Below are 17,460 nucleotides of genomic sequence, written 5' to 3' on the forward strand. Positions count from 1 at the left end.
CGGTTTTGGTCGCTAGTCTCCGTTTCCTGTCGCAGCCTTTCGTCCCTTGCCGTCGTGGTGTCGCTGAAGGTCGTTCCCACTCGTCGGCGAATCTTGTTTTTCCTCTTTTTGCCGTCGCTTTGCCGTCAACATTTTGTGATTTGTTGGTTATCGTCCGTCATAGTGTGACCAGGCCTTAAAACAGTCATTAATGAATAAAATTAACAAAATATTGCGCAGCAATTGGATCAGCCAAAATATAAGGGACACCTTGGATTTATCAAGATAAAGTGCTGTGATAAAATCACAGTTAAAACACACCAGTTCATTGTGCACACTAATTTAGAAGATGAGTGAGATAGGGTATTGAGTTGTTCCCATATCTTTTTGTATTTCTTGGGACTTGATACTTGTTGCACTGTCTAAGGCTCATGTTGTGAGTCATTGTTTTCTTCACACGGCGGTCATAGAGTTTGTATACCAAAAGTAGGGGATCATAATTTTTTACACAAATATGGGCGGGGGGGGGCATAAGATTATTTTTAGGCTTGGTTGGCTGTGACTATCAATGTTTTCGCACGCTACGCTCGTATTACACGTCCAATCAAAATTTGGGCGCAATCGTTAGTTATCGAAATTTTATCGCGCATTATTTACATCACTTATCATCAACATCGATGCTTGCTGCGCGCGGCTTCTCTCAAACACGGGGACGTATTTACCTTTTAAAGTGAGACTTCGATTTTCATCTCTATTTAATTATTTATTATTTAACATATTTAACCTGGGGTGACCAATCAATGCTGTTCTCCTTTGGTTCCCACGTGGCGCAAACGGTATATCAAAAATGATATTATAGGATTGCACATTACAACAACTTACATCAAGAGTAATACAATAAAAACATCATTTAGGACATAGGTCATATGATTGCACATTACATCAAAAGCGTCAAGGTAATATACATAATAACAAATAGAGATTTATTTTTATGACAAGACACATGGGTTAAGGTGATACATGCAAGACAAGGGTGGCTTTGAGAAATATTGATCACAGTATATTCATATTTGGTCAAAATGTTCCTCTTGTAACATAATGTTGAAAAACGGATTCAATATATGTTATCAGACATCGGTTGCCATGGAAACGGCGACCATCTTGGATTTACAGGTATAATTTGCGCGCATTCTTTTTTACACTTTCTGTGGTCCAAATTCCATGAAATTTGACATGTGTATTGTGTTAGACTAGCTTCAAACTCAAATTAAGAGCTTTTAAAACAAAATTGTGGGAAAAGCCGAAATTTGTACAATTAAGAAATAATAATAGGACAAAAATCTTAATTTGATTTATTAATGAAGGGTCCTCTACTACCCTGCAAAATGTCAATATATTCTGATGTTTGGAAGGCCTTCAAAACCTGCGCGCTAGGTGACAACACATCATTTTGCACAAATGTGCAAAATCTGCATTTAATTATGCAAATTACGGGTCATCGAATCATAATTTTATTAACATAATTATTATTTTAGTCAAAAATACCAATAAATCAAAAAGTCCAAATGATGTCATATGTTTTATTGACTTTTATTCGTGAAAACCTCAAATGTCACAGGGTAAAAACAATACAATACAGGTTCACATTGCTGCGTTACCCAAGTTACTTTGATTACCTGTAGCGTTGGCACCGGATGTCGGATTTGAACCAAATAACAAGCACATTGGAGCTTAAAGTGTATATATTTGTTAATGGAATAATCTAAAAATGCCCATTTTGCCACTATTTGACATGTGTCTTGCATGTATCACCATAAGGTATCTGGGGCCAAAGCTGGAGCAACATCAGGTCTAACCCAGCATATCCAAGAACCAGAACGCAAGCATCCTAATTATTTATCATCTGTGTTTGTGAGATATTCTTTATAAAAATTGTACTGATCATTTACCCTGCTTTAGTAGCAATTTATATAAGTTGTTCGCTGATTTTACCTTTGTATATTTAAATCATGCTTGAATGATCTCATTGTTTTTAGACGCCGTTTTTTGCATTCAATCACACATCAATTCTTCCGGTAGGTCATTGATTTCAATTCCAACCCATTGTGGTATTTTCGGATATTTCTCTTCATCAATAATCCCAGACAATCTGTAACCTTCTATCTTTACATTCCTAGCTTTTAACAGAGTCAAAACTACATCAAATATAGCGCTAAGCCAACTTTGTTTGATATGATTCCTATGAATGTAATCTTTATAAATCCACATTGTCTCCAAGGCTGGGTGACATTGTAAATATTGCAAACATTCGACATCGTATGATCCATTTCCTAATTCAAGATATCTTAGTTTCTTTACACACTTTCCAATCAGCTCCACAGCTGTGCTCGATATCGATGCTCCCTCCAGTTCCAAGGATTCCAAATTCAGCAGTCCAGGTAGCATTAATTCAAACATCTCTTTCGAACATTGCTAATGCTAATGTTTTCAGATTTTCAAAATGGCCAATGCAATGTGGAAGATGATATAACTGACTAACAAATCGCTTAGAAGGTGAAGTGCAGTCAATTCGTAGGCATTTTAATGTTACTATGTTTCCAACAGAGGCTGATAGAACTTCATCAAGATATTCTTCGGAACCAAATTCTTTCCAGGAAACTATCGGATTAATAATCTGGAATTCTCGCAAAGGCTTTTCTTTACTTGCCAAAGAAATCATGGCCGATTTTGACATCCAAAATCTGTCCAATTTTACATAGCGTAGCCTTGCCTGCTGCGAAAGCAGACCTAAGATTTGCTCATCGTGATATTGAAGTCCTTCAATATATTCATCATTATCCGGGTGGGCAAAATATCCCAATGTTGGAGGAGATTCCAATTCGCATCTTGTAATATTCGTTGGAAAGTATAAAACGTCCTCCTTATTTAAGAGTAACTGACCTCCACAAATGGAGCGTAAATTTGGACAATTTTCACGAAGGTAATTGACGATGGTGTTGGTGAAAAACCCAATACGGATCTCTTTCAGGCACCCGCCACCGTAATGTCTTAAGAACAGTAGTATGTCACTTTCCGTAGAGGGAAAACGCCACTGCACATTGTAGTGTAGTTTACTTCCCCCAGCCTGTACGACCTTTTCAGCGATGGGTCCCTTTTCAGTGAAATCAACACGGAGCCAAGAAGATTTCTCTCTTAATATGGAATACCATGTTTTAGACACTCTGTAAGAAACGGATAAATATTAAAATGGTTAATGTAGCAGATATGAATTTTTGAAGATTTTTAGATTAACCCGAAATAATCCCTTTGACCCCAATTCTGTGAACACTCTATAGACACTGGATATAGCCGATGCATATGTGTAAGTGACATCATCGTACTATGTAATTTGTGGCAGAAGAAGCATTTTGAAGATATTTACACAGCCGTTGACAACGGCTGTGTCTTTTTTCTTACATGATCTTCTTCTTTCGTCTTCTTCTTTCTTCTGCCGACCTTTATATTTGCTGTAGCACTGACATGCTTACACCGATTTTGACCTAACTTGGTCATAACTATCATTGACCATGCCCCTACATGTCACATGGAACTTGTTGGGTCACGCTCATAGGGGTAAAAATGTGATTTTAACTCAAAATGCTTCTTCTCCCACAGATTACGTAGGACAGTGACACCACTTGCACACATACATTGTTATTACCCTGTGTCTATGGGGTTCTCACAGATTTGGGGTCAAAGGTCATTAAGGGGTCATTTCCGGTATAAAACGAAAAACCATCAAACATTTTTAGTTGCTAAGAAAAACATGGGCCAGTAACGGTATGTTCATCAATGAATTTTGGTTATCCGAAAACGAAATACCTTTAAAATGCTTCTCCCATAAATTAAATAGGAGACTGATGCCACTTGCACACATGCATTGTTAATACCCAGTGTCTATGGGGTTCTCACATATTTGGGGTCAAAGGTCATTAAGGGGTCACTTCCGGTATAAAACGAAATACCTTCAAACATTTTTATTAAGAAAAACATAGCATTGTAACGGTATGTTTATAAATGAATTGTTATTACCCAGTGTATGCGTGGTATTTTTTTATTTGGGGTCAAAGGTTATTAAGGGGTCACGAAATTCCTGCAAAATGCCTCTTCGGGCACAAATAACATATACCAGAGTGATGCCAAGTGCACATATGCATTGACATTCGCCAATGTCAATGGGGTGTTCAGAGATTTTGGGGCCAAATGTCATTAAGGGTCACACAACGGCTGTGTTCGTGATCTTAGACCATAGTTATGTACATGTCTAGTTGGTTTTATAACTTCACTCCAAATCTGTGTACACCCTATAGACACTGGGTAATTACAATGCATGTGTGCAAGTGGCGTCACTGTCCTACGTAATTTGACCCCAAAATATATGAAAAACTTATAGACATTGGCTAATGTCATTTTACCCCTAATAAAAAAAATACCACGTATACACTGAGTAAGATCAATTCATGTGTGAATGTGCGGTCACTGTACTATGTTGCTTTGCGATGCACTGCATCGTACTGCAAACTACTGCATTGCGATATCGTAATTAAGCTAAATACATTTTAACTTGGAAAAGCGACGAGTTGCGTTGAGTTGCGGCAAACATGTATCGATATATCGGCACCGCAAAGCAACGCATCGCAAATGCGGTGGTAGTATGAACGGATCTTTAGTTCGGAAGTGACCCCTTACATCAATTCCGAATATTTGCGCAAGTGGTGTCACTGTCCCACGTAATTTGTGGGAGAAGATACATTTTGAGTCGAAGTCACATTTTTACCCCTGCGTAACCTTTGACCCCACAAGTTTCACGTGACATCGAGGGGCATGGTCAATGAAGGTTGTGACCAAGTTAGGTCGAAATCGATGTAAGCATGTGAGTGCTAGAGCAAATTTAATGGTTGACAGAAGAAGAAGAAACTAGACATGGCTGTGGTCTAGGACCACGAACACAGCCGTGATGTGACCCCTTAATGACCTTTGAACCCAAAATATATGAAAACCCCAATGACATTGGCTAATGTCAATGCATGTGTGCACATGGCATCACTTTGACATGTTATATGTGGCAGAAGGGGCATTTTGAAAGTCTTTCGTCTCAGACCGGAAGTGACCCCTTTATGACATTTTGCCCCGAATAAAAAAATACCACGTATACACTGAGTAAGATCAATTCATGTGTGAATGTGCGGTCACTGTACTATGTTTTTCTTGGCTGATAATTTTATTAGTTATTTCGTTTTATACCGGATGTGACCACTTAATGACATTCGACCCCGAATCTGTGTACACCCCATAGACACTGGGTAATAACAATGAACTTACCAATTCATGTGTGAACACACCGTTACTGTCCTATGTTTTCCTTGGCTAATATAATTTTTGACGGTATTTCGTTTTATACCGGAAGTGAACCTGTAATGACCTTTGACCCCAAATATGTGTACACCCCATAGACACTGGGTAATAACAATGCATGTGTGTAAGTGGCATCACTGTTCTACGTAAATTGTGGGAGAAGATGCATTCTAAAGGTGTTTCGTTTTATACCGGAAGTGACCCATTAATGACATTTGACCCCAAATAAAAAAAATACTACATATACACTGGATAACCACAATTCGTGTGTGAACTAACCGTTTCTGTGCTATGATTGTTTTCCTTAGCTAGTAACATTTTTAAGGTATTTCTTTTTATACCGGAAGTGACCTCTTAATGACCGTAAGGTATCTATAGATTCTATAGAATTTAAGTATGATATATTTTCGATTGTAAATATATTTCACTTTCAAAGTTTGTAGTTTTCATAATTGCAATTTCTGAATATTATATAAAAAGCACTAATAAGTCTATAAATATAAGAGTATCCGATCATTTTCAATGTTAATAAATGCGAAACGCCGGCGGTAGACACCAGCAACATCAGGGATTGCCGCGATTCTTGCAGTAGTTTTTATGAATAGACTACAATAGCGGATACAATAGCAGATACAATAGCGGATACAATAGAACTCTATTACGGGTAAATCAACCTAAATTTCACTTCTTGTTTTTCATTAACTAACCGTTATTTCGTTAACTAACCGTTATTTTTTAAACTTTGGAAAACCTCGACGAGAGGTTTTTAATCAAGGCATTATCGGGTTGGCGCCTAGATAGCTCCTTTTTGAAGCTGTTCCGTTTCACAATTCCAGGAATGTGAGGCGGGAGTGCATTCCATGTGCGGGCTGTAGATGGAATGAAAGACCGCTCATGACTAACAATGTTAGATCTTGGAATTTGAAATGCGAAGTCGTGAGATCTAACTGAGCGGCGAAGGCGAGGGTCAGTCTGGAGCTGGTCCGGAAGTAGTTGGCATAGTAATTCAGTGGCATTCCCGTAGAAAATTCGATGGAACATAGTGGTGGCCCCTACTGTTCTACGGTGAGCCAAAGGCTGAAGAGAGGAAAGTTCTTCTCCAGGGAGATCGATGATGCGAGCAGCACGCCTCTGGACTGCATCTAGTTCTGACAGTGATGTAGGAGTTGCTCCATGCCATGCTGTGCTAGCATACTCCATCTTAGATCTGACCATACTCTTATAAATTATGGCTCTCTGAGGTGGCACCAAGTAGGGTGCAGCACGACGGAGGAGACCAGTGCGCTGGGCCGCTGTCTTTGCCATCTTGGTTATAACAGGATTCCAAGATAAATCTCTGCTGAGGGTGAGACCAAGGAGTTAAACACTATTTGCCTCTGGGAGCTTTATACTAAAGAATTGGAGGCTAGGATGATTGCCAGCAGAATCTCTGCGGTTGGAAACCGTGATGGATTGGCCCATCTCTCTCCTCCCTGTTCTCTCCATGGAGAAGTTGGTCAACAAGGCTATGTGGAAACATCTCAACGATCAGAAGCTGATATCCAAACAGCAGTTTGGTTTCAGAGCTGGCCACTCAACATCAGATGCCCTCACTTATGTTTCCCAGCGTCTCACCAACACCTTGAAAAACAGAGAAGAAGCTCGTGTTGTCTGCCTGGACATCAGCAAAGCATTCGACCGAGTTTGGCACCGTGGACTCCTGGAGAAACTCTCTGCTCTTAGCTTCTCTGGAAAGCTGTTAGCATGGTTAGCTGACTACCTCTCGAACCGCTCCATGAAGGTAATACTGAATGGCAAATCGTCCAGTCTGAAGTGGATTAATGCTGGTGTCCCACAAGGATACATCATTGGTCCTCTCCTGTTTATAATATCCATTGATGACATCTCTCAGAGGCTGACAAATACTTCCATCTTGTATGCTGACGATGTTACCCTGATGACCTTTATCGAGTCCAGAGAGGACAGACAAGCTGCTGCTGCATCTCACCATTATGCGGTTACTACCCGTTTTTCCTATTCAGTGCACATACAGCGCTCCAATTGATGATTGACCTCTAGCTCACTCACTGTATTGCAGGTTAAGGCAATGGACTAGTTAGTGGGCTGGTGGGAAAACCCTTCACCCAATAATAGCCATAGAAGCTCACATGTGAATTATAATGTTCATCCTCAACATACTACAATTTGAAGTAAAAAAATGTCACGGGAAAGATGTTGTCGAGCTGTTTTCCCGAAGAGGGTCTTCCAAAATTTCATAACAGTCGGACATGTATTGTGCTCAACACCTGACTTGCGACAGCTCCAAACTTCAGACGAGCACCACCGTGTGATTGGTTTGATCAATTGTCGCCATAGAAGCTGTAAATAAACTTCAATTCTTTCCCTCTATGGTCATCTAAAAATGATTAAAATGCGATTTTGGGAATATTGTTGCCGAGCCCTCCCAAATATAGAGTTCTGACTGCCTGATAGGGAGCTAAAAAATGGAAAAACTTTTTCCAAACCGTGTTAAGTCTGAAATCACATGTTTCTCATTTACTTGTGTGATACGATCACAATAACTGTGACAAGTTTGACATGAGTTGTACCATCAACATGGCTGGATAACAATACACAGACTATTGTTCTCGTTTCGGAAACAAATGCCACGCTCAGTATTGTTACTGTGCATTTGCTTTGTAATGGTGCATCCAACTGAAATTATAATACCTATTTCATCACAGCACATTGAATATCGCACAGGTAAATCAGAAACATGTGTTTATGGATTTAACCAGGGCTATGAGACACATCCATGATTTAACATAGTTGTGCTGTTTTCAATGAGGTTTATCTTGGTTTAGTGGGTTTATGTCCTGCAAAGGTCGTGGTGAATTCTGCTGTAGACATGACTGCATAATGCAAGGCATTATTTTGGCTATGTTATCCCATCTGTCCCATAATTCATTCATATTTCCCGCCCTTTCCTGCTCACAAGGCCGCATTTAGTCCATAAGCAATGGTCGTTTGACTGCAGCCTTAGAATTAACCGATGACCATCGTGTTGGGATATAATCCCGAGGATTATGATATAACAATAGTGGTTGAAGTGTATAGAAACGTGAATGTGCATGTCGGCAATGTGTTTGGAACTTTGGGGATGGTTCGTTGTGATTCCTTCTCATCTACTATTTCCATGATGTGACGACCCGTTGTCAGGCTCTATATAATAATAAGAAGCTTTATATTTTGCGTGGTCTTGACTTTCTTAAGCCAAATTGGACTTCACGTAGACAGAACTTTATTTAGTTGAAAGGCTCAGCTTTCATCTGATGCCCTTTATTTTTTGGTGGGAAGAAATTTTATTCAGGTTTAAGTTCAGTAAAATTTGCTAATTTTCGACTACACATTTTACCATTTAAATTCACAGTTTTTCAAATAATTTAATGATATGTAGATGTAATGGTCCTTTACCTACTGAAACATGTAGTTCTTTCAACCAATTTGTCATTCAAAGACACATAAAAACTAATTGAAAAGACAATTTTCAGTCATTTCAATTTTACTAGCGAGTCCTGTGAAAAGAAAATCGAGGTCGACCTATTCAAATCAATGATTACTTTTATTATATGGGTGAATGGACATGTCACAAAAGGATTGGTTGTCTCCATAAGGCCTTTAGTTAAGCATTTTTTGTAACTGGCCGGTGACTAAGTCCGCTTTATTGGGTAATCTATCGAGTATCGACGAGTAATGAAATATGTGAGGACCCCATAGGTCTCGGCTATAGCCAAGGTAAATGTCCAAATCTCAGCACTGTACAATGTAATCTGTAGGAGAAGAAGTATTATGGGTAAAATCACATTTTAGCCAAAATTACTCAGGCGTGACGTTTGACCCCAAATGGGTCATGTCAAATGTAAAAGCTGAAGTAGTGGAGCTTTTGGGCAAGTTTGGTCATAATCAGTCAAATAATGAAGGAGCTAGAGCAAATTATATCAAAATAAGAAAGATCCGATAGCATCTCAAGACCTACACGGTGTCCCATCTAGGTAAAGAATCTGTAAGAAAAAGAACACAGCGATGACTAAGTCACGGATGTGTAAGAAAGAAGATCCTGTAAGAAAAAAAAGCACCGCTGTGGAACGCCTGTGCAATACGTTTTTCAAGAGCCAACACGCGATCCAAAAATGCTTCTTTCCTGTGTATTTCAGGAGAACGGTGCATCCTAGATATGTCAAAACTATACATTTTCTGAATCCTAATGACTTATGGAATACTTTGGTATACTTTTAACATGAATAAAGCAAATTAAAGGCTGGCTTTCGAGAAGGAAGAGGGACTAGAGACCAGATCGTAAACATCAGGAATATAATTGAGAAGTGTAAAGATCACAGACTACCACTTTATATGTGCTTCATTGACTACAGCAAGGCCTTTGATAGCTCTTGATCAGAGCCCTCGCAGTACCTTAGAAGATCCAGTGATCTCAAGTAAAATAAACCCAAGCAAGTGACTAGTATTAGTAAAGAAAATGTATATAGGCCAATCCCTGCCTGGTTTAGACCATTCTGTAAAAAAATAATACCACTCCCAGCAGTACATGTACATGTACAGAGCTTGCCGAAGGCAAGCTTCACTATAAAGTCACCAACAAGTAAGTAGGACCACTATGTAGTAGGACCACTATGAAGTAAAGATCACTGTCTACCTGCGATATTGGTCTGCAAAACCCACCAACCGCGAAAGTCCACTCACCGAGCCGCAAGGCTGCAGTTGGTCTTTACTATTAGTGTCAGAGGGCATATGGCATGGTTTTTCATTTTTTCTTTCAATTGGATGGAAAATAGGTTGGCTTTGGAGCAAATCTAGGCCTTTGATTGTGTCAGCCATCCCCAATTGTGGAAAACAACGAGAAGGATGGGATTCCCTGGTCACATTATTGATCTTAGGCCTAAAAAAATTGTTGTGTTGCCCTCAAGTGGGAAAATGGGAAATTTGGGTCGTCGGATGGTCGGATTTCTCTTTTTTTGTTTTGTTTTTTAAACCTTCAGTTTTAAAAATCCCCTCAAATATTAAATAACGCTTCTTCAATTAGGGGACATTTGTCAATTTTGACTTCTGGATACCTGTTAGACATCAATTAATGACTAGTCTTTCAATAAAATATTAATTTTAAGTGAAAAACATTTGAACAAATCTGTAAAAATCGTCATTCAAAAAAAAAAAAAAAAAAAATTGCGACCCTGATTTTTCAGGATTTAGGGTAGGACGGTTGAGGGCAACACAACAATTTTTTTTTGCCTTATTAGTCAACTATATGAGGACCAGGAATCTGCAGTCAGGACAAGTAATGGAGTAACTGAATGGCTCAAAATTGGAAGGGGGCTGAGACAGGGCTTCATATTGTCATCAAACCTGTTTAACATTTATTCAGAGGACATCATGAGAGAAGCTTTGGACGGGTTTACTGGTGGAGTCAAATTTGTCGGTAGCCGTATCACAAATCTACGCTATGCTGATGATACCACCCTAATATGCAGCAGTAGAGAGGAACTGCTGGCCCTTTTGAAATGCATCAAGGAAGCCAGTGAGGAGAAAGGCCTTGTGCTAAATGCCAAGAAGACTAAAGTAATGGTTATTGATAGAAATAGAACTGGAGAGGACTTTGTGATAGATGGTCAAAAGATCAAGGAGGTTAAACAATTTGAATACCTGGGCTCAATGATAGACAACAAAGGTGATAGCACATCTGAGATCAAAAGAAGATTAGCTATGGCAAGGACAACAACTCAGAGTATGTCAAAGATCTGAAAGAGTCGTGGTTTATCAATCAACCTCAAGGTACGGTTACTCCGTGCAACACTCTTCTCAATTGCTACATGCGGGTGCGAATCCTGGGCAATGACAAAGAATGACAGGAAGAAGATAGATGCATTTGAGATGTGGTGCTATAGGAGGCTGTTGGGAGTATCTTGGAAAGACAATTCGAAGACAAATATCTGGGTCCTGAATAAGATTGGCACAGACTTAAACATCAGAAAGTCCATCATTGAGAGGAAATTGCGCTACTTTGGCCACATTGTAAGAAAGGATGGTGGAGTTGAGAAGAATATTCTTCAGGGAGATGTGGAAGGCCATCGTGGAAGGGGACGTTCATCAACATCATGGGAAAAAAGATGTGAAGAACGTTTCATCACACGGAATGTATGGTGCAACACGTTTGGCTTTTGATGGAAGTAGATGGCGTACTCTTGTGACTCTTGTGACTTGTGAAGACCACAGCAGCGCAATCCTGCGCCATCTGACCCAGAGAGAGAGAAAGCAAATTTGGAGTTTGACCCCTGTACAAAGTTCAATGACCTCTAGTTATTGCCTGGTTACTCGAAGTCTATCTTCATTTTATGGTAAGGTATCATGGTCTACTCAAATGCTTTGAATAGTAATTTATAGTGCATATCATGCACATGGAGAATGGATAATTAGCTTACCTCATAGCAATAAGTCTCTCGTACAGAGTAAGTAAATTGAAGATGAGTAACAGCTCGTCAATGCCTAACTTATTAATTCCAATACGATCCAATTCGTAGTTGCTTTGCTGTTCCAACATTGTTATCGTCAACCTTGGTATCGTCTTCTCTGAAGGAAATATGAGTAAAAAAAATGAATGTGCTGCAGTAGCCAGATAGTATGGGCTTCTATATAATGGCCGAGCTGTTTTCAACGTTGTGAACTCAAGTCCAAACTGATGCAGTCTGTATTAAAGACTAGGAACCTGCATGACAACAAATGAGCCACCGATGTTTGGATCATGAGTTCGAATGCCCTTAAATTATCCGCGGCGACTTTCCGTTAATTCAATAACCAGGCATGCAATAATTGTCAGGTATTACAACCGACAGTTATATCATAATATGGAAAGCAATCCTTAAGAAGCAAACCTGTATGTATTCTAAATAAAATAATTCAGCTCCAACAACCCTCCATAACATGATTTCCTAACAATAGTAACCGAAATGGTAAGATCTTTATTCCTTTTTATTTGCAACCAACCTCTTCCATCCCATGCAGTACGATTTTACAACTCTTTCACTGCAATAAATATGCTTTACTTTTCCTAATCGTTCTTTGCTTACTATGCTAATGTTACATTATTGTTTCAAAAAAAATATCCAAACGATTACATTTCAGCCCCGGGTCATTGCAAGACCGAGAGCATGATTTTTGGCATTCTGTGAGAGTAAAAATCAGTGTACAAAATATGGGGTCATTGGGTGAGAGAGGGACCGCTTGGATCTAAATTAGGAAGGCATTGGGTGAGAATATGACTTTTTTTTAATGTTGTCTTTGGGTGAGTGCCAAAAGAAGCCTCGAAAATCATTGATAGACGACTCGTTGCTGTTGAGATGGAAATATTCGGGTATATATATCCCATTGAAATACACGGGAAAATACAAGAAAGTAAGTTTGTTTTTCTACCCCATGTAACAACATTTTTAATATTTTGATCAAACCAATGTCTTAAATAAAGATTAAACTTTTAATTAAATTTAATTTTTTGGGACAAACTTGATAGATACGAACTCCTGAACAGCGCCATCCCAAATTTCAGCCGACACGCTCGCCTCCTTACCAGTTCCGGCCATGATATTGTTCCGAGGGCCTATAACCCATACACATTCGATTCAGAACATTTTCTGAACAGATATGTAATGTTGAGCTCCTATTCTATTGTTTTTATCAAAACAATCAAGAGTCACTCAAATTTGGTTCCCTCGGGACGCCGATATATTTCGCAGAGGCGCTATTTTTTACCGGAACTATGAAGGGTTACACCAAACGCGGAATGATTTAATGTAGTGCACCCTTATAAGAAAAAAAAAATAGATATTCTTTATTTTTGGCATCAGTGGTCAACATCCTAAAAAAGTGTGATTGCTTTTTGTCGCTAGTCACTCCAAAGTTATAAAACAGGGCTCCAAACAAGCTCGGACTGAGTGAAAATATGATACTTTTCGCAATTTTCAGCATTCAAGGGCCAGAGCAACATTTTGACCATGTTAAACTGTATTTATAATCCCATTAACATCAGGAAAGTGACTTTGTTTACAAAAATATATGTACAATCACAAATTTAACATGACCGAAAAGCGACATGTGATCATTCCCCCCCTCCACTCTTAGATCATGCACAATATAAGGACGTGTAAATAGGCATATGCCTTAAGTTGGGGGTGTTATGGGTAGATAGAACGTCAATTTGACACTCTAAAATGTTAAATTTCCAAGTTGCGTGTATTATTTTTGCAAGATCTAAAATTAAGAAACCCTATCATTAGAATTAATTGATACATTTCTCTCTTGGGAATTGAACATTTGGTCATGAGATAAAAATGCCGTTATTTTGTCATTATTAGGTCATAATATAGTATGCTTTGACTTTTAGTCTATTGAGACCCAATTAAAGGTTCAGTGATTATTTTCAAAACGGTTATAATTGAGTTTTGATCTTATAATTACATTTTGCATCAAAATAATTCCAAAGATGTTTTATTTTTTCAGCACCGAGATAACCAAAAGTGACCACTTCTATGATATTGGGGCCAAAATAGCTCAATTTCAAGCACGGTCTTAAATTGTCAATTCGACGGGAACTTGCGTTTTGAAGCAAACTTCTCGTGCGTTTAAGAATGAAATCGCGTATTTGTAGACGGAAATAGAAAAACATACTTTTTTTCTTTGCAAAGACATCAGTTTCAGTCAAAAATCTCAACATTTTGGCACTTAAAATCAGGTATTAATCATGTCCATAGCATTTAAAAATGAGTCTTCGAAGGGCACACACCACTAAATAATCGTCCCATTGAAATACACGGGAAAATACAAGAAAGTAAGTTTGTTTTTCTACCCCATGTAACAACATTTTTAATATTTTGATCAAACCAATGTCTCAAATAAAGATTAAACTTTTATTTAAATTTAATTTTTTAGGACAAGTTAAGACAAATTTGAGAGATACGAACTCCTGAACAGCGCCATCCCAAATTTCAGCCGACACGCTCGCCTCCTTACCAGTTCCGGCCATGATATTGTTCCGAGGGCCTATTACCCATACACATTCGATTCAGAAAATTTTCTGAACAGATATGTAATGTTGAGCTCCTATTCTATTGTTTTTATCAAAACAACCAAGAGTCACTCAAATTTGGTTCCCTCGGACGCCGATATATTTCGCATATGCGCTATTTTTTACCGGAACTATGAAGGACCAAATGCGGAACGATTTAGTGTAGTGCACCCAGAATGCTCTCAGTGGTGCTGGCAATTGTTTCTAAAACAAAGTTGAACACGGATGGCGCTATTTATCTTAAATCTTGTTTGTATCTAGGTCATCTTTACAAACGTTTGTATATTGGCATTAAACATCATTTTTATTAATAATGAGTAACATATAGCATGTTTTCAAACTACTTTTTATCATGAAATGAAAGAAATAACGCATAGTTTTGGGCTAAATTTAATTTAAAATATATGTAAATAACGCCATCAATTTGAACACAAATATACAGTTTATAGAATTGAGAATGATGTAACTTTTTGTTAGAAACATTAATAAATCGTTATGAATACGGCAGAGTGCCGAATACGTAAAATTGCTGTTCTGAGTAACTTGAACGGTGTTTGAAAATCTTGCTACCATTCCTTTGGTCCTTCTAAAAATTGAGAACATTCTTGAGCACTCATTTGAAATGTATATATTTTAGAAGTGAATGTGCACGACTTATTTGTAATACTTGTATGTCTGAAACAATCGATATCATCCTTCAAAACGGGTATTTAAAGCTATTCGGCTTTATGTTAAATCCAAAATGTCTCTATCGCTGCGCACAGAGTTGTATACGAGGTCGAATACGCATTAAACTACGTGTAAGCCATATCACGCATTCTTGATCTGTGTAAAAATAATACTGGCTGTCCTAAGGCTGTAGACTTTAAATTTGATATTTAAAAGGGAATTTCGTGATCCATAGCATCAGCCCCCACTTTCCTCAACAAAAAAAGTTGATGTTTATATCACTAGAAACCTCTGGCTACATACTGTTTATGTTCAAAAAAGTTGTTGCAGAATAATTCGTTTAGCAAAGATATCGTGAAATTTGAATATCGTTCTGGTGCACCAGAACGAAATTACAACACATTGTCTATGGAGTAATGTAATACACATAATCATGCATATATAACTCGCAAACGCAAAATCGGAATCAACTGAAATTTTGAAAATAAGCTTTTTTCGTGGATATCTACCGAAAAATGTCCTAAAAAGAGGATGTTAGGATCACGAAATACTCCTTTAAGTTATAAATAGTCATCCCTGTAATATTTAGCGAAACATCTAGGATTTTAAAGCTGAAATAACAATATTGATCTATATTTTGCGTATAATTTTTGGGATTTCACGAGGGCGCACTCACACTATTAAGCCATACCATGTGGGGAATGTTTGTACTTATAATATTGGTATCACTAGATGTAATATACTGCTCGCCCATGACAAAAGTATGGGACAATTTTTTCAAAACGCCATTTTTGGCTTAAATTAACTGTTTATAAGTTATATCTTCAAAAAGTAGGTAAATCGCAAAAATAATACTTGCTTCCTCAGATGTGTACACATAAAATACAGGATGTCCCAGAAAATATTACCGGGCAAATGAATTTGGACGTAAGTCGAGAAATAGACATCAGAATCCAAAAATCTAAACAACCGCATGATCAGCGTGTAGCTCATCTTATCTTGCATCTTATACGCCAATTTGACTGGAATCGGTTGAATGATTGCCAAGAAATGAGCGATTACATAACGCATGCGTCAATTCACTTCATTCCAAGTTTGAAAGAAAGATCATTCAAGACAATGTGCACTAGTGGTTAACTGTTAATGTGCTTTATATTTTGAACAAATTTTAATCTTAATTCCATATAATGTTCATGCTTTATATTTTGTTTGGTGAAATCCTTTTTGTTCTTCACAATCTGTTTTTTACAAAACATTTAATTGGGTTTTGTTCAAATTTGAAAGCTTGCATGTAAGATGATGCTCGGTACTTGTAAATTTCCTTTTTTGTTAATATAGATATAAATTTTGCGTAAATAATAATTGCATAAAGAATTTCAGCTGGCTTAAAAAATAATGTTTTTAGAATATTTCCAAGAAATCGTAATGCAAAGTTTAGATCTATTAAAACTTCAACATTAACGTTGCAGGGTATCAAAATCACACGTAAAGCTGTAAGCACTTGATCATTGTCATTCTTGACTCAAATGTTCTTTGGAAAGTTGAAATATTTGCACAACCTAAAGAAGTAAAGTTGGAAAGCTTCCAATCGCAGAAATCAAAGATTTATCGGACAAACTGTTATTCATCTTCAGTGAAAGCATGAATAACATAACACCGTCGGATTATAAAATAGATAATCTAGACTAAATTTAATGAAATACACAAACTTTAGGAAGCGGTGAACGAGTATGAAAAAAACCGCCTGTTGATCAAACTTGGAATGAAATGCATTGATGCGTGTATTATGTAATCGTTAACTTCTTCGCAACCAATCAACCGAATCAAATACAAGTTTCTGGGACACCCTGTATGGGGCATTTGGCGAAAAACCACCACAAAATGAAGTATGGGACATACAATTAGAACATTGTGATGATTTTATATACATAATTAATCATTGTTTTAAGAAAATTGTTTTGCGCCATATCTCAATAACATCAATGTGTCCCATACTTCCTTTTGTCATGGGTGGGCAGTATAATAGTATACGCCATTTTATATAGAAAATTCGGGGTTTCTAGCTATACAATACTATTGATCAACCTGATTTGTACAGCTAAGTATACGATTCGTCTTTTGGTCCAATTCATTAATCGCACTCAGGCGCGATTCGTGCAAATCAAAATGTTGGTATGTCAGGGAGTAAGATTTACCATTATTTTTTGGTGGAGATAAAAGATCACCTGAAACATAACCATAGGCATACAATAACTCAATTTACTCAAAATTCTCGATTTGTCACTCTGCCGAATTCATGATCAAACAACCGT

General features: G+C 37.8%; 1 protein-coding gene across 1 annotated transcript in view; it reads right to left on the minus strand.

Annotated features, from left to right (window-relative positions):
- Positions 1 to 1,553: 1,553 nt before the first annotated feature.
- Positions 1,554 to 17,460, minus strand: part of LOC140144099 (uncharacterized) — a 39,444-nt gene continuing 23,537 nt past the window's right edge. The window contains exons 2-3 of the mRNA XM_072165935.1: positions 11,844 to 11,991; positions 1,554 to 3,200 (exon numbers count right to left, since the gene is read on the minus strand). Of these exons, the coding sequence (XP_072022036.1) occupies positions 2,429 to 3,200; positions 11,844 to 11,962 (891 nt within the window). The 5' untranslated portion in view covers positions 11,963 to 11,991 and the 3' untranslated portion in view covers positions 1,554 to 2,428. The remainder of the gene's footprint in view (positions 3,201 to 11,843; positions 11,992 to 17,460) is intronic.

The sequence above is a fragment of the Amphiura filiformis genome, unplaced genomic scaffold (genome assembly GCF_039555335.1).
Source record: "Amphiura filiformis unplaced genomic scaffold, Afil_fr2py scaffold_39, whole genome shotgun sequence".
Taxonomy (NCBI): Eukaryota; Metazoa; Echinodermata; class Ophiuroidea; order Amphilepidida; family Amphiuridae; genus Amphiura; species Amphiura filiformis.